We start from the raw sequence: 25,076 nt of genomic DNA on the forward strand, positions 1-25,076 counted from the left end.
TTTCCTTTACATCAGTATCCCACAATTCTTAACTGCAGTCCTCTGAAAATATGCAATGAGATTATATTTGCAAATGTTCAGTAAGCCCCTATGACATCATGGCTACATTTTCCTCTTTGGTGATAAACAGGGACAACTATTTCTTAAAAGTGAAAATAATGAATCTAACATATAATCCCCCTGACTTCCACTCAAATTAGAATAGCTTTTAGAAAATATTCCCCAGGAAACATCCTGCCACTAATATTCTTCACTGTTTTGTAACAAGAAAGCCTTTACCAGGAGCAAAAGTAAAAAAACTTATGTCGTGTGCTTATGTTACAGAAGAAGTAAAACCAAAGAAAGAAATGATTTCTTAATGAACAAAGAGCCATTCTGTGGAATGAAATCAAACCAATATGCAACAGTAATCATTAGATGTACCTATTTACAGTTAACTATTTCATCCTCAAATTGAGGTAACAAAGCAATAGTAGATAAATTGTCAGTACCTAATACTCTAAAAATGAAAGTAAATAATTTCAAAATTGTTTAAATAGCTTCCCAAGAATAGGAAATGAAAGAACTCCATACCAATCCATTTCAGATTTCTGTGTTATAGCTGCAGGTGCAATTTCCTAACACTTTCTACTACATTATAATATATTTTCTGCCAGACATAGACTAGATTATCTCTATATTCGATTTTCATTTTGACATGTGTTATGTCTTCTGACACATTCTTCTGATCTGCCAATTTATCTCAAATCAAACCATCTTCAACAATTGTTCCTTTTACCAAAATGCATTATCATACATTTCGCAACACTGTATTCCACCTGCCACATTTTTGCCCATTCTTCCAATTTTCCATTCTTTGGGGCAACTCTCTGTTTTTGTGGATGTTTGCAAAAAAAAAAAAAGAATTTCAGGATATACATTGCATACATTTCTCTGACGTTAAATGTACCTATTGAAAGCTATTGAAATCTTGCTGCAGCCTTATTGTTTCTTCAGCACTATCTACCCCTCCACCTATCTCCATATCATCCACAAACTTAGCCACAAAGCCATCAGTTCCATTATCTGAATCATTGACAATGTGAAACACATGATATGTGTAACAAAATGATATGTTTTTCATTCTCTAATCATTGTGATGCCTCTACCTAAAACTTTTTTAAATACAAAAAATAGCAAATTATCTCAATAAGTAACTGTCAGTTGTCAAAATATTTCAGGGATAATCCTTTACTGTGGGCTTTCCTTTTTTTTTCTGAATTCTATAGCTTTTGTTCCAGTACATATGTGGAAATGTTGAAAACACCAGTAAACACACTGATGTCTGTGATAATGGCTTGAATGTATATATGGAGCACCCTGCAATTAAATAGGCATTTTTGAATAATCCTAAGAATGTGGCAGTAAATACCTTGTTTATTTGTGACAAGGACAGGCACAGATGGTTAGATTTATTTTACATCTCTTATGTTTCTGCTACACCCTTTATCCATAAAGATAACAAAAGAATGGTTCTGTTCTTCCTTGTTTTCGAGGCTGGAAAAGTAGAGCCCAGTGGACTGGGTTTCTGCACCTTGAGCTTCATTTGCTGTAAAGCACTTTGGAATGTACTGAAATATTAAAACATGTCAAGCAGCTACAATTCTACTTTTATGGTGACTGTCATGGACTCCTATGCCTTCCTTGAATGGGGGCAAGTGGGTAGAGGAGAACACTGAGAAAAGTGAAAACTGAATGTTCACTCGGTAGAAAGCAAGCTATATTGTGGTCGACAGCAGATATCTGCAACATTCTAGACTCAGGGTCTTGGACTATATATTTTTTGTGTGACTGTATTTTACTAATATCTGATAGTGCTATATGTGCCTTGTGCTGTGAGTTGTTAATACTGTCTTTTGCACCTTCACTTCAGTGTAACGCTGTTTCATTTGGCTGTATTTGTGCACATTCATGTATGGTTGAACGACAATTAAACTTGAACTTGAATATTTCTGATGCTGTCCTTAATTTTGTTTGGATGATAAATAGGATACTCATTTTGGAAAAGGTCCCAATGCCTGATCCTGTCCAAATACAGAATCAGAGAGGGTGAGACAGGATTCTTTATTCTGTTCAGATTTTGTTAACCACTAACATCCTTATAATTAGGTTGAGAAACAGCCTCTAAGACCTTCTAGAAAATATATTTTCAGGCCACTCATCCCTACTTCCTTGCACTAGGACATGTAGAAGATATGAATTAACAAAGAATTTCTGGAGGAACAAAGTAAATTGACAATCAAATCTACATATGTGGGTCTAGTACTTTGAGTAAGCTATGTCTAACCAGCAGCCAATCACGAGTCTCACACAAAAACAGCTTAAGTATTTATTTGAGGGCATAAATCACAGCTGTTTGTTAGTTGAGCTTAATTTTCCCTCTGAAATTCACAATCTGTAGACTAAACCAAGTGCTTAGTACTGGACAATCAAAAAGAAATCCAGGGCTTCAGCAACTTCCCATCCATGGTGGTCTTAAGAATGTTAGAAAACAATGCATGGTGTTTAACACACACAAGATGCTGGTGGAACACAGCAGGCCAGGCAGCATCTATAGGGAGAAGTGCTGTCGATGTTTCGGGCCTCGGCCCAAAGGGTCTTGGCCTGAAATGTCGACAGCGCTTCTCCCTATAGATGCTGCCTGGCCTGCTGTGTTCCACCAGCATTTTGTGTGTGTTGTTGTTTGAATTTCCAGCATCTGCAGATTTCCTCAAGTTTGCATGGTGTTTAACATGGGTCTATTAATGCCAAAACGTTTGCAAATGAATAGCTATATTTTGTAGCTCTTGGGTAGCGATGGTGTCAGGAATGGGATTCTGTCTTGAGAGTGCTTATTCTTTCCCTTTCAGTTTGTCTCCACAAATGAAGACTTCAGAAACGTCAGTTCACAAAAACTGCTTTGTTCATGAAAAACTCTCCATCTTTCTTATCTCAGACAGAGAAAATGCTTTCATTTTCTGGATGAAACTGGATTGCACAATCTTCAAACTGGGAAATACTTTATCCATATAATGCTGCTAAAATAATGCACAACGCATCTGTAAATCCTTTTGGACAATGATTTACCAAATAATATGCAGCTCATGTAGAGATAAGTGTTCCTCTGCTTCAGTTGTAACTTTTCCATCGTAACAAATATAAATGAACCTTTTCACAAAGCCCCAAGGCAAGACGGGTGGAGGGGTAACTATTATTCAGCAAAGCACTTTCAGTTTAATATTGAGAGGGAGAACTGGCAGAATACTTGAGATGCTGGTGTCAACTTGCCAAGATAATGTTGAAGGTCAGATTGTTCTTTCTCTTGTTGTGGGGCAAGAGGAAAGAAAGTTATAAGGTCAGCACAACAATGTGGGCCGAAGGGCCTGTACTGCGCTGTAAAGTTCTATGTTCTATGTATGAACAGTGCCTGTTGTAACTCAGGTTTTCTTGACGTGCTCTGTGACCTACAAGGCTGAACCTGGTAGGGTCTTCAGCCTCCACTGAGTGCTGTGGACCATCATCGCTTCAGAGTGCTCCAGCCTCCTGTCTGCTCTAAGACTGCAGCAAGCAGGGGTGTTCTGCAAGCAGCTAGATGACCAGTGTGCAGTTAGGATCACACCTCACTGGGCTTTTTCTTAGCTGGTGCAGTACGCATGGCCTCCCACAGTGTCAGTCAGTCTCAGGCCAATGAGCAACACATTTAGCTTCAAAGAGCTGAAGGAAATGTAGATGTGATATTCTGTCAGCTGAAGCTTCAGACTTCAGCCCAGGACAAGTTATTGGAGGGTGCTGTGGTTATCAAGCATTGGATGGATGCCAGCATGCAACTCATTAAAAGATTGGTGAGTGTGATGTCATGGGCAAGATAAGTAAAATTAGTGCAGGAACTCAGTGAATGGGAGTGTCTGAGCTGAGGCCACACAATAACAGATTGTTTTAGGGCTGCAAGAAGTGTTACTGTCATTTTTATATGGCCTCCAGAAAATCTTTTAAGAGTTACTGGTTTGACCATTTGCCAACTAGTATAAAGACTGGAATGCATCTAGAGTATAGTCGCTGACTTGTATCTGAAAATTTTTACCACTGGCAACAGCCCTGATTCTGTGCATGTCAGCAAGTAACCCTGCCTACTTCAGGAGGCCATTCTTTAAGTTTAATATTGAGATTGAGACCGGGGAGAATGCTTAAGATGATGTTTGTCAACTCACCAAAATAACATAGAAGATCAGATTCTTCTTTCTCTTGTTGTGGGGCAAGAGGAATAGATGTGAACATTCCCTGTTCTGACTCAGCTTTTCTTGATGTTCTCTCAGACCCACAAGGCTGAAACTTGGTTGAGGCTTTGGCGTGATAAAATACAATCAGGGGATCACTAACAGACCCAAGGATCTGGGAAACTACAAAAATGTTTCAGCTTTACTTATGTCTTTCAGGGAAGAAAATCTCCTGATGTTGCCAGTCAGGCCTGTGAGTGACTCCATGGCAACAGCATTCTGGGTCAAGCAAGTCACTAGATTGAAGGATAATTAAGTATGGACAATAAATACCAAAGTTAGCCAAATTCTAGAGAATTAATAAAATTTTACCTGTATGCTTGGAGATCTATTTGTCTGAGAGGCTTTGGCACAGAGAATCTAATGTGTAGGGGCCTCTGTGAACACGACAGGCTCTCCCACATGGAAGGCGAGATATCGGTTGTGATGTCAAATGCTACATAACACCATCTATGTGGACTGCAATTGTACAATGCTTCACGTTTAGAACCACTGTTTCACTGTGGGTGGCTGGATGTTCTGATGACAGCTTCCGGCTGAACAGTAGTTGGTGACTGAAATTTACATTTTGGTGTAGCTCTCATTTAGCTGGCCAGCCTTTATTATCAATTCTATACCCCCCTCCCCCCACTGTCGCCTCCAAATCCAACTGTGACCCAACATTCTGACTGCTGACGATGATCCATGTCTCCTTCTGACTGACTGACCCTCCCTTGGGGTCTTTACAATCTCTCAGCCCTTCATCCTCCTGCTCTGGATTATTGGCCCCATTTTGATGGCCCTCATGGTGCAAGGTCCATGTACAGCAGCTCTCTGCAGCAGCAGGCCTTCAGATATAAAACTGGCATCAGCCTGCTCACATTTAACACACTTCTGTTGGTTTCAGTCTCGGGGACTACTTCAATAAAGTGCTAATATTGTCTTCCAATTCCTCATCAACAACAGTGAACTTTACAACCGTCTGTGACAGTTCAAAAATAGTAGCCTATGCTTCATGACTGAAGGTGATCACAATCTTCCTGTAATGAGGAGGTTTCACCTCTGCCGCTTTATTTAAACGTAATCACAAAATAGTTTCAAAGTTAGGCCATTGTACAACTAACTTACTTTGTGAGAAATTAATGAAGCAAATCTATGTTGTCTCTACACTGGGGTTTGTGCACAGCTTTCCTCAAGGAAGCCAGCAGCTTGTTGATGGCGGAGAGTTCTAAGGGCACTGAAACACTCCTGCAGCAGAATAGCTTTGATGGCAATCAAAGCTGCACTAAGGTTGAATATTTGTAGATGCCTTTACAAAAGCTCAGATACAATTATAATGTCTAACAGGCATTTGGAAGGTTGCATGGATAGGAAAGGTTCAGAGGGACATGGGCCAAATGCAGACAAATGGGATTAGCACAGACAGGCATCTTGGTCAGCAAGACATGATGGGTGGAGGGCTCTGTGTAACTTTGAATCTGTGAATCTATGAATATGATTTGAAAATAAAAATAATGCTAAAACAGTTCAATGTTATTAATTTTAATGCTTTAATCCATTAATCCAATATTCAGTGGCCACTTCTTCCTATTCAATTGTCCTGGCACTGGGCTGGGAAACCTGAGGAATTCTGCACCACTCAGCTGGACACTTTGAGGAGCATGGGGGTTTCACATCCCACGTTTATCCCAAGGGGGAGGCAGAGTCTGTGCTCGACAGGCCTGAGCTTCCACGAAGTAAAGCGATTAAAAACTGGCTGCTTCCAGGCATCCTTCTAGTTGCTAAGCAGTAGGTTTACCCCACCAGCAATGTATAAGTTGAATCAAATAAAGTGTACAGGAATAAATACATAATTTGACCAAAAGCGAGTTACCTACCTGCCCACATGATCAGGACTGTGACGATAATGATCATTTCTCCCGTCTGTAGCGGCATGTTTCTATTCATTTCCTGCACTGTCGGGTCATCTGCAGACAAGGAAGAGCAAGCTCCAGTGACATACATCACAAGCAAGGCTCATTTCTAATGGATTTCAGCACACTAGCCAATTGACTACTATGTAAATGAGCACTTTTGGAAATACTGTCTCAAAATCTCTGAGTGACTGCACAGGACTGGAAAAGCTGCAGAAAGTTGTGAACTCAGACAGCTCCATCATGGCCACTGGCCTCCCCAGCATCGAGGACATCTTCAAAAAATGATGCCTCAAAAAGGCGGCATCCATCATTAAGGACCCCGTAACCCAGGGCATGCCCTCTTCCCATTGCTTCCATCAAGGAGGAAGTACGGGAACCTGATAACATACATTCACCATTTTAGGACAGCTTCTTCCTCTCCACCATCAGATTTCTGAACAGACAATGAACCCACAAACACTACTTCAATACTTCTTTTGCTCTTTTTTTACAATATTTACTTAATTTTACATATTTTTTTCTCAGCTCAAGCTGGTAAAACCTGAGGTACAAGCACAGCCAAGCACACTCATTTCTCAATTGCTAGGAACTTTCAGACTATTCTAGTGGTGTTTAGTATTGTGGATTTCTGAAGATTTACATAGATATTACTGGGTAGCCCTATTGTGTAGTAACTTTGGATGATACCAGTTGTAGATATTACTATCAGGACAATGTACACCTTGTTCATGTTGCAAAGTCTTTTAATTACCTCTTTAATTCTACATGGTTTAGTGGTTTTCACTTATTGATTTCTGTAAGTATGCTTGTTTGGAAAGGCTGTATCTATTAAGTAAGTTGTTCTTCCCTGCTTATCCTGTATTATTATATCTGGATGGATATTATGAGTTGTCCTATCTGTAATAACGGATCAGTCGTAATATAATTTGTGATATTCCAATATAGTATTGTTTAGTATACTAAAACTGGATCAGTCTTGTATTTATGGTAAGGTGTGATTTAATTTACGTATTTGTATTTTAAAGCAGTACTTTGATGAATGGTGTTTGCCACTTGACTGCGCCTGTGTAAGTAATCAGATTGAGTTAAACTGCTACAGGATCCTGCAATAAGTTGAATTGCTTTTGGTTGCTCTTGACATATTTTACATTTACCTTGAACGTGTTGTTCTTTTATTATGAATTTTTGATGTTTTTTTGTGTTGATCACCTGGTCCTGTATTGCCACAAGGAACCTCTGTTTCTGGAGAGAGGTCTCTATCTCTGACCCAGGCATTCAACGCTTCCTTGTCGACATCTAGTCTGCCCAGATTGTGGGGATTATTATTCTGTATTGCAATGTGCAATTTTCACAACATATGCTAGTGATATTAGATCTGATTCTGAGCAGTTAGTTTTCCCCACTATTGCTATGTGAGTTGCCTCTTGCAGAGGGAAAGAAATCTCTGCCTTTCTGTTGTTGGTTTGCTCGACAAGCGCCATTTTAATACTTGGGGAACCTGTTGGCGATCACTTGCTCTGCTAAACTGATATCTCTTTAAAGAGGCTACATCACTACAGGGTCCCTCAACAATTCTTCCTCACCCTCAAGGAGTAAGCAACCCGTCCTGAGGAATAAATACTGGTGGGTTGAAAATGTGGTGACATAAGGACTGAGAAATAAGTACATACAGATTGCATTGTTATCCTTCTATTGGATGTGCCCAGGTACTCATAAACAAATCATATCAATAAATTTAATGACATTTCATGGCATTTAAAATCTTCTGGGCTGCAACCTTCATTTCATCATCAAGCTATAGAGAAAGGGGGAAGGTGATAATGTTATAGGATAATGAGAGCTGGATGATAGGAAACCATCACAAACCCACAAGCTTCATTGTAAGTAGTAGCTCAAATAGTGGGAATAAATCTTATAGGAATGTGCAATGAGAAGGTGTCAGTAGGAGCAGTTTTCTGGCCAGAATCCAGTATTGTGTTGTCTCCTGCCGTATAAAATATTGCTTCATGATGCAAGATTTCAGTGTGAGGAAATGTTGCTGCTTAGTTCATTTTGAAGTCTTTCACAGATGAAGTTTTTATATACTGAGTTGTGAGTGATCTGACAGGCCTGAGCCCAAATTATTTCTTGAGAGATGGTAACTACCATTTGCCTTACAGCTTCATGACAGAAGAGTGGGAAGCAATAATTTTCTTGCCTAGAGCTGCAGACATCAGTTTATAGAATGCTTTCTTACTTGTACAATTGACAACACAGTTTTCTTCTAACAAATCTTAGCTTTCCCACAGAAAGGTTGTGGATATTTAAACAACACACACAAAATGTTCGAGGAACTCAGCAGGCCAGGCAGTATCTATGGAAAAGAGTACAGTCAAAGTTTCAGGCCGAGACCCTTCACTGTCACGACCAAGGGTCTCAGCCCAAATCATCCAACTACCTGCATCCTCTTTGTCAGCAACCGCCAATCAGTGTTCAATTCCTGCCACTGTCCACCTATTCCCTATTCCCTGTGGCCACGCTGTTTTCCTCCAGGTGCTCCAGTTTCCTTCCACATTCCAAAGTCGTCTGCATTAGTGTTAGTAAGTCGTGTGAGCACTACATTGGTGCTGAGAACATGGTATTACTCATGGGATGTCTTCCCCTCCAGCACATTCCTCACTGATTTGGTTTCACACAAAAGACACATTTCACTGTATGTTTCAATGTACATGTGATATATAGAGCTAATAGACAGATAGGGGTGATTGGTATGTTTGTGGCCTAAGGTAGAAGGAGTCAATTTTAGGAAACCTAGCACATTTATTTTTCAAATATCCACAGCAGGGGTGATTGAGAAGTTCATGGCCTAGGGTAGAAGAAGATGAGTTACACAGCTGTTGTTCCATGCACATGCAGGTCAACTTTTTGAGTGATTATGCAGAAAGTTTGAAGTTAATAACTCATCTCCTTCTACCTTAGGCCACAAACTTATCAATCACCCTGATGAGTTATTAACTTCAAACTTTCTGCATAATCACTCAAAGAGTTGACCTGTATGTGCATGTAACAAGAGCTGTATAACTCATCTCCTTCTACCTTACCCACGAACTTATCAATCACCCCTGCTGTGGCCACTTTCTGGAGGTCCAAGATCCGTATGCTCCATGACCGCTGGACTAAGTGTGTAATTGTAGGAGGGGGGACTATGTTGAATAATAAATGTGCTACGTTTTCTAAAGTTGACTCCTTCTACCTTAGGCCACAAACTTATCAATCACCCCTTGTACTTCATTGATCCCGAAGGAAATTACAGAGTCACAGTAACATCATCTTTGAATCAAAATATGTTTCTGATTGAATTTGGACCCCAGTGTGATGAGATATAGAGTATGGCCTCATAGTGGTGCCACATTCTTTATATATATTTTTTTCAAGTTAGGAGACAATAGCTTTCCTTAGATAATAATGCCTAATTAATCCCTTAACTCTTTAGATGTTCACTTCAAGGAGAGGCCAATCTTGTTGCTGTATCTGCTTCACTCATATTTAGAATGTGATTATTCTAATCAAGCATTAATATTCCAAAACTATCATTGCAATAACCTTCAGATCTTCTTCTTTACTGAACAGCGAGCCTCTGCTTATACAGAAAAATAATCAATCCAGCTAAAATCTGTAGTACTTTCAATCTTCTTTTGCAACAAGATTAATCCTCTCTTACAAACGTGTCAATTCACTCCTAATTAACCGATTTTGTAACCTTGCCTATTGCCTGGAAATACAGACGTGCTGAAGTGTAAAGTCCAATTTAAACTGCCGGATTTGTTCACTGCAAGCGTGGACAAAGGGTGTGCTTTACAAAATCCACAATAATGACAGTAATTTTATTCATAAGGCCGGGGTTTCTCCCTCTTTTTTTCTGATTCTAGATTAAATGTCAGTTTAAGACTGTGAGCTAGATTCACAGCCATTTGCAATGTGTCTTATAACTTATACTGAATCTCATTTCAGCCAAAGAAAAACTGTATTTTCCATTTAGAATATTGTTGAATATTGTTGAAGACATACCGGCACAGAATCAAATATAACTTGAATACAACAGCCTTGGGGTACATATTGGATTTTTAACTTATCCTCTATTTGATGGAAGTCTAACATCTTTTTTAACCTATCCTCTCTTCAGCCTTACTCAGTACTTCCTATTATATTTAATTAATGCATGACTGGAATTGTCATTGCAAAGACAACACAAATTATTTCTGCATTATTTTGAAAATATGAAAGCTGAATTAAATACTAACACTTTACACTTGGCTGTTCTATTCAATCTGAATCTTGAAAGTGGTTTGTGGGATTAAAAAAAGAATGCTTTTGCATTATATTGTAATAAATGTTATATTAATTAATTATGGATCTACTGGACCAATGTACAAAGACAGCACTGCAATCCATTAATGTGCCTGACCGAAGCCTAGGAAATTGTAACAACCTGGAGCATATGCCCAGAATTGTATTGACATTGGTAATCACTGCCGACAAAAACATTAATCCAAATGAGCTGGGAAGATTTGGTGAAAAATTTTTAATCCATACCTTTTTAATCCATAGTATATGGGGAGAATTTCAGCTTTACAAACCGTTTGGCCAAACAAAATGATATCAGGTCAGCATAAATTTAGTTGACTCAGACTACTGTAGCAATAATGAAACAAAAGAGGAAACAGTTGGATTCTTCATATCTCTTTCGGTTTGACCAAAAATTACTTTATAGCCACAAAGGTGCTAGAAATGAGGTTTTCCCATACATGTCAATCTGAAACTGGGCAAATAATCTGTTTCTGTTAGATTGTCTGAGGGATAGATATGAGCCTGGATAGCAGAGATAGATCCCTGTTCTTTAAATTAGAGCCGTGGGATCCTTCATTTCCATGTGAGAATGCAGAAGTGCCATTGGCTGAATATTTGAAAAACTATATCTTTGGCAGTGCAGCATCCCTTCAGCCCTGCACAAGAGTGCCAGGCTAATATCTAGTATTAAAACTGGAGCTTAATTTTCTGGATAAAGCTTGTATTGATTATGCCTTATGCTATGATTATATGCACTTAAGTTATCCACTGAGGAATGTGAAGGCTTCTGCACGGAACTTCTCCCAGAGACACCTACACTGGGTAACTCTGGCATTAATGGGTGCTTGCATGCCAAGGATAGAGGCCAGGAAACTCTGGGCCTATAATGTTGCCACAAAAGGCTTTAAAATTCTAAATTAGATGGAACTCCTATTTCAGACTGATTATCACTGGAATTACTAGAATTAAGTATCAAATAGTACTAGGTTGGCCCCGATTTCTTGTACATATCCTCATTGCTCAGGGTTACGAATGAGAATAGCCGCCATTTGGCGGAGTCCCCCATGGGCCAATCTCCCTGTGTTGCCTGATCTGTGGAGTACGTCCTGCATTTTCTGTTTTTGTTTCCGATTTCTAACTTCTGCACTTCTTTTGTTAGTGATAAGTTTCTCAAGGAGAGTTAATATGACAGGGAGGAGAATCGATGTGTCAAATGTGTACTGTGTTGTCCTTGGTGTCATGTGACTTTGCCCTTGACATTCTGTTTGCTTTTCCTGTCAGTACCATTGGATTAAATTATATAGAGGCTTACATTAATATTCTACACACTTCACCAACAATAGCACAAAGGCATATGGGAGAAAAGGTTATTTTTACTTGTAATTATAAATGACATCAACAAAATACTTTGTAATTTATTCCTTACAGCATAATGTTGCTCATAATTTCGATTTCCCCTCCTGCCCATCAAAGCAGTGTTTAGAGGTGATTAATGATCCCAACATTGGCCATTATAGAAAAGGCTGTTTGCAGAAAAAGGTAATTATATTTGTAATCTCAGGCTTGAGCAGATTCTTAATATTTCTTGCAATTGTTGTACACCGCAGACAACAACGTCATGAAAGGAGTCTTCATGCACCACACCACACAGGTTAAATCCAAAGCCCCAGCAAATGGGCATGGAGATAGTGATTAACCCTTTGCTGCTGCTTCTCGCTGAGGAAGGTTTATGCTGTCTGCTATCTAATGAGAGAGAAGTAGGCAACAGCGTCAGTTGTAGCAGCTGACCTCAGCAGAGAGCCCACAGTATGGAGCGCCAGCCTGCATTTAAAGTTCACCAGCACTATCTGAAGGCAGCCTTTGAGAGATGCGTGTTGCGGGCTGGAGCAGGTTGTGGTCATCTTGAAGTCATGATGGACCACTCAAAAAGACATAATAATCTAACAGTGTGGAAGAGAATAGGCTGCATCATTTTCTGATGATGCATTCAGGCCATGGCAGAGGCTGTAGCGACATGTAGCTTTGAATGATGGCAAATAGTCTTCTCATAGTATGAATTTCATGATGCCACCTAAACAGGTTGCACAATGCTTAAGTTTCAAAGTCAGTCAATTTAAACACATTAATACCATACCTAACTGGGTATGTTGCTTGACACCAGGATCTGGTGAGAGAATGCACCAGGCTTACAATAAGTGGCCTACAGCCAGAGAGGGGGCAAAAGATAGTGCAGGGGTCAGCTCCCCATTGAGCGAGCTCCTGTATTGTTTCTCCTGTAGAGCAGGACTTTGAGAGAGAAGCCGACTGGAGAAGGCTTTGGTTTACACAATGAAATGCTCGGTGGATTGCCACCCATGACAGAGCCTGCAAACCAGAGGAATCCTACAAATTGTTCACAGATCTGCACGGTCTGGAGCTCATATTTTTCTGCATATCTACCACTCTAGCCATTAGAAACTCTACCAGGTTCCACAATAGCGTAATGCTGTCACTGCACTAACCAGGTTCAATTCTGCCGCTATCTGTAACGAGTTTGTTCACTCTCCCTGTGGATGCTCAGTTTTCCTCCCACTTTCCAAATTGTACAGCTTAGTAGTCACAGAGGTAGAATTGGGCAGCGCGGGCTCATTGGGCTGGTAGAGCTTGTTACCATGCTGTATCTCTAATTAAAAGTGAACAAGCTTTCTAACTTTCCTTCCTTTAGCATCTATTGCAAAAGAAGCAGAAATCACCCAGCATCCCAGTATATGATGTATTTAATTAACACTAAAACAAGGTAGCTTGTAGCTCTGCAAGTTAAATTGCTTTAAAAGTTCAAAGTAAATTTATTATTCCGGTGTGTGTGTATATATATATATATATATATATATATCACCATATGCAACCCTGATATTCATTTTCTTTGGGCATACTGAATAAATCCATAATCAAATAATAACCATGAGAGAATCGATAAAAGATCACACAAACTTGGGTGTTAAACTAGTGTACAAAGGGCAACATACTGTGCATATGCAAAATTAAATAAATAGTAATAATTACTCAATTGGAAATAAATATCAAGAACATGAGATGATGAGCCGTTGAAGGTGAGTCCACAGATTGTGGAAACATTTAAATGACAGGGCAAGTGAGGTTAAGTGAAGTTATCCCCTTCAGTCCAACAGCCTGACCTTTGAGAGGTAGTAAGACCATAACACTATAAGACATAAGAGCAGAATTAGGCCATTTGGCCCATCGAGTCTGCTCCGCCATTCAATCATGGCTGATTGTTATTTTCTCCTCCTCAACCCCATTTCCCGGCCTTCTCCCTGTAACCTTTGATGCCACGTCCGATCAAGAACCTATCAGTCTCTGCCTTAAATACACCCAATGACCTGGCCTCCACAGCTGCACATGGCAATAAATTCCACACATTCACCACCCTCTGGCTAAATAAATTTCTCCACATTTCTATTTTGAATGGACACCCCTCTATCCTCAGGCTGTGCCCTCTTGTCCCAGACCCTCCCACTATGGGAAACACCCTTTCCACATCTACTCTGTCTAGGCCTTTCAAAGAATCCCCCCTCATCCTTCTAAATTCTAGCAAGTACAGATTCAGAGCCACCAAACGTTCCTCATATGATAACCCTTTCATTCCTGAAATCATCTTTGTGAACCTCCTCTGGACCCTCTCCAATGCCAGTACATCTTTTCTTCGATGAGGAGCCCAAAACTGTTCACAATACTCAAGGTGGGGCCTCAGCGGTACCTTATAAATCCTTAGGAGCACATCCCAGCTTTTGTATTCTAGACGTCTTAAAATGAATGCTATCATTGCATTTGCCTTCCTCATTATCAACTCAACCTGCAAGTTAACCTTTAGGGTATTCTGCAAAAGGACTCCCAAGTACCGCTGCATCTCAGGTTTTTGGATTTTCTCCCTGTTTAGAAAATAGCCCTCACATTTATTTCTACTAGCAAAGTGCATGATCATGCATTTTCCAACATTATATTTCATTTGCCACTTTCTTGCCCAGTCTTCTAATCTGTCTAAGTCCTTCTGCATCCTACCTGTTCCTGTATCCTCAACACTACCTGCCCCTCATCTTCGTATCATCTGTAAACTTGGTAACAAAGCCATCTATTTCATCGTCTAAATCAGTTATATTCAGCATTAAAATAAGAGGTTCGAAAACCGACCCCTGTGGAACACCTCTGGTCACTGACAGCCAACCAGAAAAGGATCTTTTTATTCCTACTTGCTCCCTTCTTACAATCAGCTAATGCTCTACCCATGCCGGTAACGTTCCAATAATACCATGGGCTCTTAACTTGGTAAGCAGCCTCATGTGTGGCACCTTGTCAAGGGCCTTATGAAAGTCCAAATATACAACATCCACTTCATCCCCTACATATAATTTCCTCAAAGAATTCCAGAAGGTTCATTAGGTAGGACTTTCCCTTAAGGAAACCACGCTGACTTTGTCCTATCTTGTCCTGTGTCTCCAATTATTCCATCACCTCGTCCTTACCAATTGATTCTACCATCTTCCCAACCACTGAGGTCAGGCTAACTGGTCTATGATTTCCTTTCTGCTGCCGTCCTCCTTTCTTAAAGAGTGGAGCAATAACTGTTCCTGAACGTAGTCGTGCATATCCTGAGGCTCCTGTATTTTCTTCCTGATGGCAGCAGCGAGAAGAGAGCATGTCCTGGTGGTGGGGGTCCCTGGTAATGGATGCTGCTTTACTGCGATAGCATTTCATGTAGATATGCTCAATGATGGGGAGGGCTTTACCCGTGATGGGATGTATCCTCTGCTTTTTGTAGCATTATCATCTCAAGGGCAATGGTGTTTCCATACCATGCTTTGTAACTTCTTGCCACTACAGTTGTTTCACTAACAATGCCATTTTAACCTATTTCCTACTTTTTTACCAGTATGCTGGACCATCCATACTTGCTACTTTCACTTCTGGAAAGCTGTCATCAAGGCTGTCTCATTATGCTGACAGGAACTTGCAGAGTGTTTCAGCCTCAGCAATCCGTGCAGCACAAGGCTACTAGGTTTGCCACGGCACAACATGGCACTCCATGGTCTTACACAGGTAAGTGTGATGAATCCATAGATTCGTTTCCTATTAGATTACTCGACTGATAACTCTGCCAGCACCTGAGCTAGTTGAAGCCGTCTGTAGTATTTGTTGTAGTTTATTTCTGAACTTTGCCCACAGCTACTGGTACATTGTGCCATGTGGCAAGGTTGTGGTGTAGGACCATTACAGAAAGAGGAATGGTGTTGCTGTTACAGGCATTTGGAGTTATTTACAGACTTTCTGCATAGTAGGGAGTCTTCTTTCTCTTCTTCCTACATCTCCTCCTCCTCACTTTAAAGTTGGTACAAGAAACATTATTTGGTTTAAACACAAGAACTCCAGAAAAAAAAAACTTACTGAATGCTGAAGGAATTCTGCATGTCAGGCTGCATCTATGGGAAGCAATTAGCAGTCAACATTTTGGGCTGAGATCCTTCTTCTGGACTATGGAGTATTGTATTTCATCTGGAGTACTGAGAGCAGTTTTGGGCCCAACAACTAAGAATGGATATGCAGGTACTGGAGGGGGTCCATAAGAGATTTATGAGAATGATCCCGGGAATGAAAGGGTTACCATTTGAAGAGTATCTGATGGCATTGAGCCCATACTCATTGAAGAATGAAGGGGTGGGAAGGTCTTATAGAAACCTAGTGAATATTCAAAGGCCTATATAGAGTGTACGTGAAGATGATATCTCCATTAGTGGGAGAGTCTAGAACCAACAGCTCTTCCTCTGTATAGAAAGATGCCCCTTTAGAACAGAGATGAGGAGGAATTTCTTTAGCCGGAGAGTGGTGAACCTGTGGAATTCTTTGCCACAGGCAGCTGTAGAGACCAAGTCACAGGTTATATTTGAGATGAAGGTTGAAAGGTTCTTGGTTAGTGAGGGCTAATTGTAAGTATTCTTAATCAGTACGTGTTCTTGATTGGTCACATGTTATGGGGAGAATGCAGCAACGGGATTGAGAAGGGAAGATAAATTACCCATGATGGAATGGCGGAGAAGACTCAAACGGTTGAACAGCTCTATTCTGCTCTTGATGTCTTATGGTCTTACTTCCTTGTGGTATGGATGCAAACCAGCATGATTTTTGACACCAATCTGTGGCCAGTGCTAGGTGACTTCTGTAGGGCCGTTCAGGTAATAATGGCGTCACAGATGTGTCACAATTGTATCATCACATTCTGTGGGAGACTGCATGAATGCATTCTGTGGGAGTGAGAGTTATATAACCAGTGATATATCATGTTGTTGGTGAGTAAATAGCCCCTGACAGCTTAGTAGGCCGTTGTTGCTTTCTCATTATGGCTCAAATCTAGAACTTATGCTGCAGAAAGAAGACATCACATCATGGCTACTGCCTGGATACCAGCTCTTGAATTGCAGGATGTGCTCCTTACAGTTAGACATCAGCTGGGTTTTGCGGGAGTAAAATAATTTTTTTTGTTATAATCTGACAGCTGAAATGTGCTTACTGAAAAGTAACGCGTGTGCTGTTGTTTGTCACCTGCAAGTCAAAGTTGTAATGCCAGTTTTAATCCTCTTCCATATATATTTCTTCAGTTCCTTATCTTTAGCTCTGTGCATTCTGGGGAAACCTTTCAATACCTTGTATTCCCACAAACTGTTGCTTTCTGGCAAAAGGAAATAGAATGTTGTTGGCTCTTCTTTTTAGAATTAAAAGTGGAAAAAGCCTACCTATCATGTTTAAATGATAGTAATATTTCATAGTATTACAGTTAGCTCTTACAAATTGCACAGGTTGCTATATTCATATTTTTGTGCCAGATGAAGGATGATTTCAAGTTAACTTGTATTTCATTTATTCGTCATTTGGTTGAGGTCAGAATGGGGAGGCAAATGGTTGAAAATGATTTTTACAATTCTCCTGATGGACTAGCACATTCCTGCGCTGCCTCATAGTGATTGAGACCTGCGATCAGTCCCAATCCTGGCTGTTGAATGTGTGGTTTTGCATGTTCTCCCTGTGACTGTGGGCTATTCTCTGAATGTCTCAGTATTCTCCCATATCCCAAACCTATACAGGTAAGAGGGTTAGCTGGTCACTGTAAATTACTCTTAGTGTGTACGTGAGGTGTGGAGTCAGATCAGAATTTGAGGTGTATGAAAATGTCGTTGTCGTCACGGCTATCCCTTGAGGTCGAGGATAATGGTTTTCATTCTGTTGATCTATTTATGGGCTCTCAAGTCGCTTATGAGTCCAATCTTGTTCTTTGAAAGTTCTTCTGCATTCAGGACAGGTAGTTCCAGATGGCAGATTGGGCTTTGGCTGTTGCTGCCTCACTTTCTGTTTTCTTCTCTTTTCTTCTAAATCTGCACATCTGTTGGCTTCAAAAGTTGCTGTTCCTTCTCGGATGATGGTTTGCCAGAATTTCCTGTCCTTGGCATTGGTTTCCCAATTGTTGATGTCGATGTTACATTTCTTCATGTTGGCTTTTAAGACGTCTTTGAATTTCTTCTGTTGTCGGCCTCTTTTACGTTTGCCTTCTTTAAGCTGGGAGTAGAAGATTTGTTTCAGCAGACGTTCGTCTTTCATCCGAACAACATGACCGCTCCACCTTAGTTGGTTCATGAGGACATAGGCTTCAAAGTTTGTTGTTTTTTGCTTCATTTAGCATACTGATGTTGGTTCTTCTATCTTCCCAGTTGATAAATAAGATGTTTCAAAGACAGCATTGATGGAACTTTTCAATGTTTTTCAAAAAATGAAAATGTAGGATTAGAGTGAATGGGTGATTGACAGTTGGCTGGACTTTGAGGGTTGAAGGACCTGTTTCTGTGCTCTTTCTCTCTAAGGCTATGTCTATAATTCACACTACTGACCTGCCTTTGTAAATAAGACCATAAGACCATAAGCTAAAGGAGCCCATTCAGCCCATTGAGTCTGCTCCGCCATTCAATCATGGGCTGATCCAATTCTTCCAGTCATCCCCACTCCTGTACTTTCTCCCCACACCCTTTGATGCCCCGGCTAATCAAGAACCTATCTATCTCTGCCTTAAATGCCCCCATTGAGTTGACCTCCACAACCGCTCATGGCAACAAATGCCACAGATTTAACACCCTCTGACTAAAGTAATTTCTCCGCATCTCTGTTCTACATCAACATCCTTCAATCCTGAAGTCATGCTCTCTTGTCCTGGACTCCTCCACCATGGGAAATATCTAATCTATTCAGGCCTTTCAATCAGCTTATTGTTTCTATCATTTGTTTGTTATTTGCCATGTTGTATGACATGGGTGATTGTGCCCATGACCATTGATTGTTGTTGGCAAATTTTTCTACAGTAAAGGTTTGTCATTGCCTTCTTCTGGGCAGTGTCTTCACGAGATGGTGACCCTAGCCATTATCAAAACTCCTCAGATTGTCTGCCTGGCTTCAGTGGTCACATAACCAGGACTTGTGATATGTACCAGCTGCTCATACGGCCATCCACCACCTCTTCCCATAGCTTTGCATTACCCTTGACAGGCTGGGGGAGGGCTAAGCAGGTGTTAAGAGTGTTCAAGGGTGACCTGCAGACTAGCGGAAGGAAAGAGTGCCTTACACCTCCTTTGGTAGAGATGCATCTCCACCCACCAACCAAGCTGCTTCTATATCTTTCTGATAATAGCATCTCCAAAACTAAACTGTAGTCCTAACTTAGTCCTTCTATATTTCCAATTTTAGTTTTCTGCGGAATGCTCTGCTACAGACTGTGGTGGAGACCAAGTCCATGGGTATATTTAAGGTGGAAGTTGATAGTTTCCACATCGGTCAGGGCATTCAAGGAAATGGTGAGAAGGCTGGTTTTCGGGGTTGACTGAGATCCAGCAGCAGCCATAATGCAATGGCGGAGCAGAATGAATGTGCTGAATGGCCTAATTTTGCTCCTATGATCTTACGTCTTTGGATAGAAAAACAAAGATTCTGAGTATTTATTCGTTTCCTCTTATATCCATGTAACATTATTTTTGTTTTTAATTTTTTCAATAATATTGTCTCAATCAGATGTTAAAGACAGTGCCTGTCCCAATGATCACTCATGATTGCTAATTGTGCACGCGGAAAGGCATGGCAAAGTGCCCTTCGGGGTCATTCTCAGGCACACAGCTACTTGACAAGAGCATAGCACGAAATTATTTGGAGGAGCAAGTAACTACTGGGTGAAAATCTGACTCGTCAGATCCAAAGCATGGTAATATTTTATAAATGTCACATGTTTTATGAAGAAACCAACTTTTTAATGAAATAATTTAGATGGAGTAACCTATTCAAGACCTTTATAGAGCCTGAATTCTGGAAGTTCATGGCTGGAGTCACTGATCTGACAATAAAGGATTTGTAACGTTCGTTGGCAATATGCCACCTGGTAGTATCCCTGTCAACATGAACATTTTCGTGATGATTTGTCTTCAGTCACATGCACTAAATCTCTAAGATCAAAGGAGATATGTGTTGAACAGTAATTCCCAAATTCATAGGCAGAATATAAAACAATCATACACTGGCATCACTCCCCAACTTTTCCTACACTACATCGATGACTACATTTGTGCTGCTTCCCGCACCCATGCTGAACTTGTCAATTTCCACCCTGCAGTCAAATTTACCTAGTCCACTTCCAATAACTCTGTCTATCTCTGTCTCTATCTCTGGAGACAGCTTATCTATGATGTCTATTATAAACCCATTGACTCTCACAGCTACCCGAACTATAGCCCTTCCCACCCTGTTACTTGTAAACTTGCCATTGCCTTCTCTCAATTCCTCCACCTCCACTAAATCTGCTCTTAGGATGAGGCTTTTCACTCCAGAACTAAGAAGATGTCCTCCTTCTTCAAAGAAAGGGACTTCCTCTCCTCCACCATTAATGCTGTCTTCAACTGCATCTCTTGCATTTCGTGAACTCTGCTCTTACCCAATCCTTGCACCGCCCTACCAGGGATAGGGTTCCTCTTATCCTCACCTACCACCCTACCAACCTCTGCATCCAGCACGTAATTCTCCATAATTTCTGCCATCTCCAATGGGATCCCACCACCAAGCTCATCTTTCCCTCCCCCAACTTTCAGCTTTCCTCAGAGATCACTCCCTACCCCATTTCCTTGTCCATTCATCCCTCCCTACTAATCTCCCTCCTGGCACTCTTCCTTGCTAGAGGAACAACTGCTCCACCTGCCCCTACACCTCCTTCCTCACTACCATTCAGGGCCCTAAACTGTCTTTCCAGGTGAATGACACTTCACTTGTAAGTCTCTTGGGGTCATCTACTGTGTTCAGTGCTCCTGATGTGACCTCCTATACATTGATGAGACCTGGCGTAGATTGGGAGATAGCTTCGTCAAGTACCTACGTTCCATCTACCAGAAAATACAGGATCTCCCAGTGGTCACCCATTTTAATTTCAATTCCCATTTCCATTCTGACATGTCAATCCATGGTCTCCTCTCCTATAGTGATGAGGCCACACTCAGGTTGGAGGACCAACACCTTATATTCTGTCTAGGTATCCACCAACTTAATGACAAACATTTATCCACTTCTGCTGCAGATAAAAGAATGGTTAAGTTAGTTGTCATATTTTATTGTTTTTCTGTTATTAACCTGATAGTGAATTTCATTATTTTAGCATATGCCAATAAATAGCAGAATTCAAATTAATTATCAGTGAACCCCCTAAGTTCCTGTAGGATACAAGCAACAAAATGGACAGATAGATGAATGGCATGAATTTGGAGATGAACCCAGACCTGCTCAAGGCTGATTTGTTATTTAGTTGAGGCATTCACATCTGTTGAGTTAGAACACTGTGGATTCAATCTTTAGTCTATGATTCTTGACCCTTACAAACAGGGTGAAAACTAAAGGAATGAACTGCTATCTTTTGAATAAAACATGGGATTAAGTTTAAGCCTATGATTCCTGAACCATACAGAGCAGGGTTGATCTAAAGAAATGAGTGGCTGTCTTTTTGATAAGATGCTTGTCCCAAACCCCATCAGACTTCCAGAGTGAACATAAATATTGCTGCAGACTCTCTTAGATAGGGGCATGGGGCTTAGAAAAATGGACAGCTATGCAGTAGGGTAATTCCAGGCAGATTCAAGAGTAGGTTACATGGTAGGCACAACATTGTGGGCCGAAGGGCCCATAATGTGCTGTAGTTTTCTATTATTCTATGTTCTTTAACTATGGCCAGGAGTCCAGGCTACCATTACCTGTCATCAAACACTACAAACAGGTTATCTGATCACTTTTACTTTATTGTTTGAGAGAGTTTGTTGTGTGCAAATTGACTGTTGCATTCTCTACATTACAACAGAGACCACATTTCAGAAGAGTACATTGGGAAAGTGCTCGTTAAGTCCAGGAACTTTTTTCAACACTAAAATGCTCATTTGAATTTTGCAGAATATCCTTGAGTTTGGCCCTGGAATTCAAACTCCAGAGCTGTCAGCTGGCGTTTTTGATCTCTGCCTCAGGGCACTCCACCGTTGAAGACATGATAGGTTGACAGAGAGTAACATTATGACATTGATTTAGTTACTGTTGAGTTGCTTTTGTGTTGAACGTGCAGGGACACTTTGATATCTGCTGAACAAAACAGGTTATGTGTCTTTCAAAAGAACATTCTTTCATGTATTATAAAGTTGTAGTAATTTGTTGTTAATGTACTAGAGTATTAAGGTAGTGTTTGTCATTCAGTTTGTTGGTCATGAGTTCAAATACTGAGTTTTTGAGTTTTGAGGCTTGATAGGTAATTGGGTTTGGAGGGCAGTGGGCTTAAAGTGATAGACATTTGAGGCCTTTCAGATTATAGCTCCTGTATTTTACTTTATCTTGCTTGTTTGTACAATCTGCTTTGCAAAACTCTTTAATAAAGCTCATTCAGCGAAGTGTAGTTTGTTTATGCACATTTGAACTGTGGTGTGTTTAAGCAGAAAGGAAGTAACTTCCTAATAATGATGTGCATGACAAAGATAAAAGTCAGGACTGGCCTAAAAGTCAAATGACAGGGATAAAGTATTGAATAAACATATCTTCAGCTCTATAGTGATGTGTATTAATAATAATAAGTAATAACACATTACTCAACAGAAATATTTTGTAGCACACACTCGTAGAGTTCTGGAGCTGCAGATTCTACTTCTATCCAAACATGAGGCCACACTCAGGTTGCAGGAACATCTTATATTCCGTTTGGGTAGCCTCCAACCTGACTATGTAACAGTTTCTTCCCCCAAGCTATCAGACTCCTCAATACCCAGAGCCTGGACTGACACCTTACTACCATTGTTTATTATTTATTGTAATGCCTGCACTGTTTTTGTGCACTTTATGCAGTCCTGGGTAGGTCTGTAGCCTAGTGTAGTTTTTTTTTCCTGTGTTGTTTTTTACGTAGTTCAGTCTAGTTTTTGTACTGTGTCTTGTAAACACCATGGTCCTGAATAAACATCGTCTCATTTTTACAATGTACTGTACCAGCAATTACGGTCGAAATGACAAAAAAAAAGTGACTTGACTTGATGGCATGAACATCAATTTCTCAAACTTCTGGTAATGCCACCCTCACCTTCACCATTCCCTATTCCCATTTCGCTCTCTCACCTTATCTTATTACCTTCACCTTCTTCTGGTTCTCTTCCACTTTAATTTCTTCCATGGCCTTCTCTCCTTTCTTATCAGACTCCCCCCTTCTCCAGCCCTGTATCTCTTTCAGCAATCAATTTCCCAGCTCTTTACATCCCCCTCCCTTCACTCCAAGTTTCATCTGTCACCTTGTGTTTCTCCATCCCCTCCCCCTGTCTGTTTACTCTGGCTCCTCTTCATTTTCCCCCCAGTCCTGCTGCAGGGTCTCGGCCCAAAACATTGACTGTACTCTCTTCCATAAATGCTGCCTGGCCTGTGAGTTCCTCCAGCATTTTGTGTGTGTTACCAATACATATATTTAAAAGAAATATTTATTTTAAAGTAAATCAGCTCAAGAGTCTCTGCTCTTTTTGTAAAAAGAGGAATCAGCTATCCTACTGAACATAGAACATAGAACAATACAGCTCAGTACAGGCCCTTCGGCCCATGTTGTTGTTCCTACCTTAAACTACATGAAGATCAATCTGACCTTCACTCTCCCATAGTCCGCCATTTTTACTTCATTTGCGTACCTGTCTAAAAGTCTCGTAAATGTCCCAAACGTATCAGCCCCTAACACCAACCTGGCAGTGCATTCCATGTACCCACCACTCCTGTGCAATAAACCCATGTGTGATATCTGAATATTCTGTTATAGCTTTCGATTGACAGGTGTGTCTGTGGCTGTGCAGTTTAACAGACATTTGATAGGATAGATGTTCAAACATCTCTAGACTAGGATTAGAGACTCTGTCTCAGTGAACCATATAAATCTTTCAGCTTTGAACTGCCGATGCAGACAACTTTCTCATAACCTGTCATGGGTTTTGTAATACGATATTCAGGGGGTAATCACTGCATATTTTATACTTAAGTTTGCAAATCAGTGTAACTTCTTCAACGCTCAAGACATACCGAAAGCCCCAAAGAGCCACTGAGCACAAAATGTTGAAAATATGCACTAATATCAAAGGACTTGTATGGCAACTAACAAACACAGGGTATTCAAAATATATTTTACAGCTAATAAGTCATATTTGAAGTGCAGTTAACTTTGTTGTGCAGGAAAAGATTTTTGAACAGCAATCTTCGATAAACAAGAAGCCTAACTAAATAAGTCACCAGTTTTTACTGTCCAGATCAGGGTTGGTGTTCAAATAATATGTGAAGAGTGAAGCTCTTGTTATTCCTGTCAAATTAATTTTGTATTCAGGTTGTAAAAGGATATATTCTGATGCAAGTTTGGGGTCAATGTAGAAAATAGTATTTGTCAATGCAATTTTTGCCTCCATAAAATGACAATGGATCCTTGCTGATGTGGGCACAACCTCTTTGCCCCATGGTCTCCTACTGAAATCAGAGACAAATGTTGGGAATCCTGTTCTGGAAATGCAGGCTCTTCTATCCAAACAAGACATACCAAACATAGCTACTTTATCTTCAAAGAAATATTTACTGTAAATCAAATCAGCGCAAGTGTCTCAGCTGTTTCTGTAAAAGAGGAATCCCTCAATATATCCGACTGAACATGGAACAATACAGCATAGTACAGGCCCTTCAGCTCATGTCATTGTGTCATACTTTAGATCAATCTCATCCTTCCCTCCCACATAGCCCTCCATCTTTCTATAATCTATCTGCCTATCTAGAAGTCTCATTTATCTCTGATGTTTCTGCCTCTATCACAACCCCTGGCAGTGCATTCCATGCACCCACCACTCTCTGTGTGATAAAACCTACCTCTGATATGCATCTACATGTATTATCCATTTCTGCCCTCATAAAAAATGTCTCCAGGTCTCCACTCTATCTATGCCTCCTATCACTTTATGCACCTTTATCAAAGCAC

At 40.4% G+C, this 25,076-nt stretch overlaps 1 protein-coding gene across 1 annotated transcript in view; it reads right to left on the reverse strand.

Annotated features, from left to right (window-relative positions):
• The window catches only part of fndc4a (fibronectin type III domain containing 4a), a 208,215-nt gene that overhangs the window by 29,009 nt on the left and 154,130 nt on the right, over window positions 1-25,076 (reverse strand). The window contains exon 4 of the mRNA XM_059981642.1: window positions 6,149-6,238. Within this exon, the coding sequence (XP_059837625.1) occupies window positions 6,149-6,238 (90 nt within the window). The remainder of the gene's footprint in view (window positions 1-6,148; window positions 6,239-25,076) is intronic.

The sequence above is a fragment of the Hypanus sabinus genome, chromosome 10, assembly GCF_030144855.1.
Source record: "Hypanus sabinus isolate sHypSab1 chromosome 10, sHypSab1.hap1, whole genome shotgun sequence".
In the NCBI taxonomy this organism is placed as follows: Eukaryota; Metazoa; Chordata; class Chondrichthyes; order Myliobatiformes; family Dasyatidae; genus Hypanus; species Hypanus sabinus.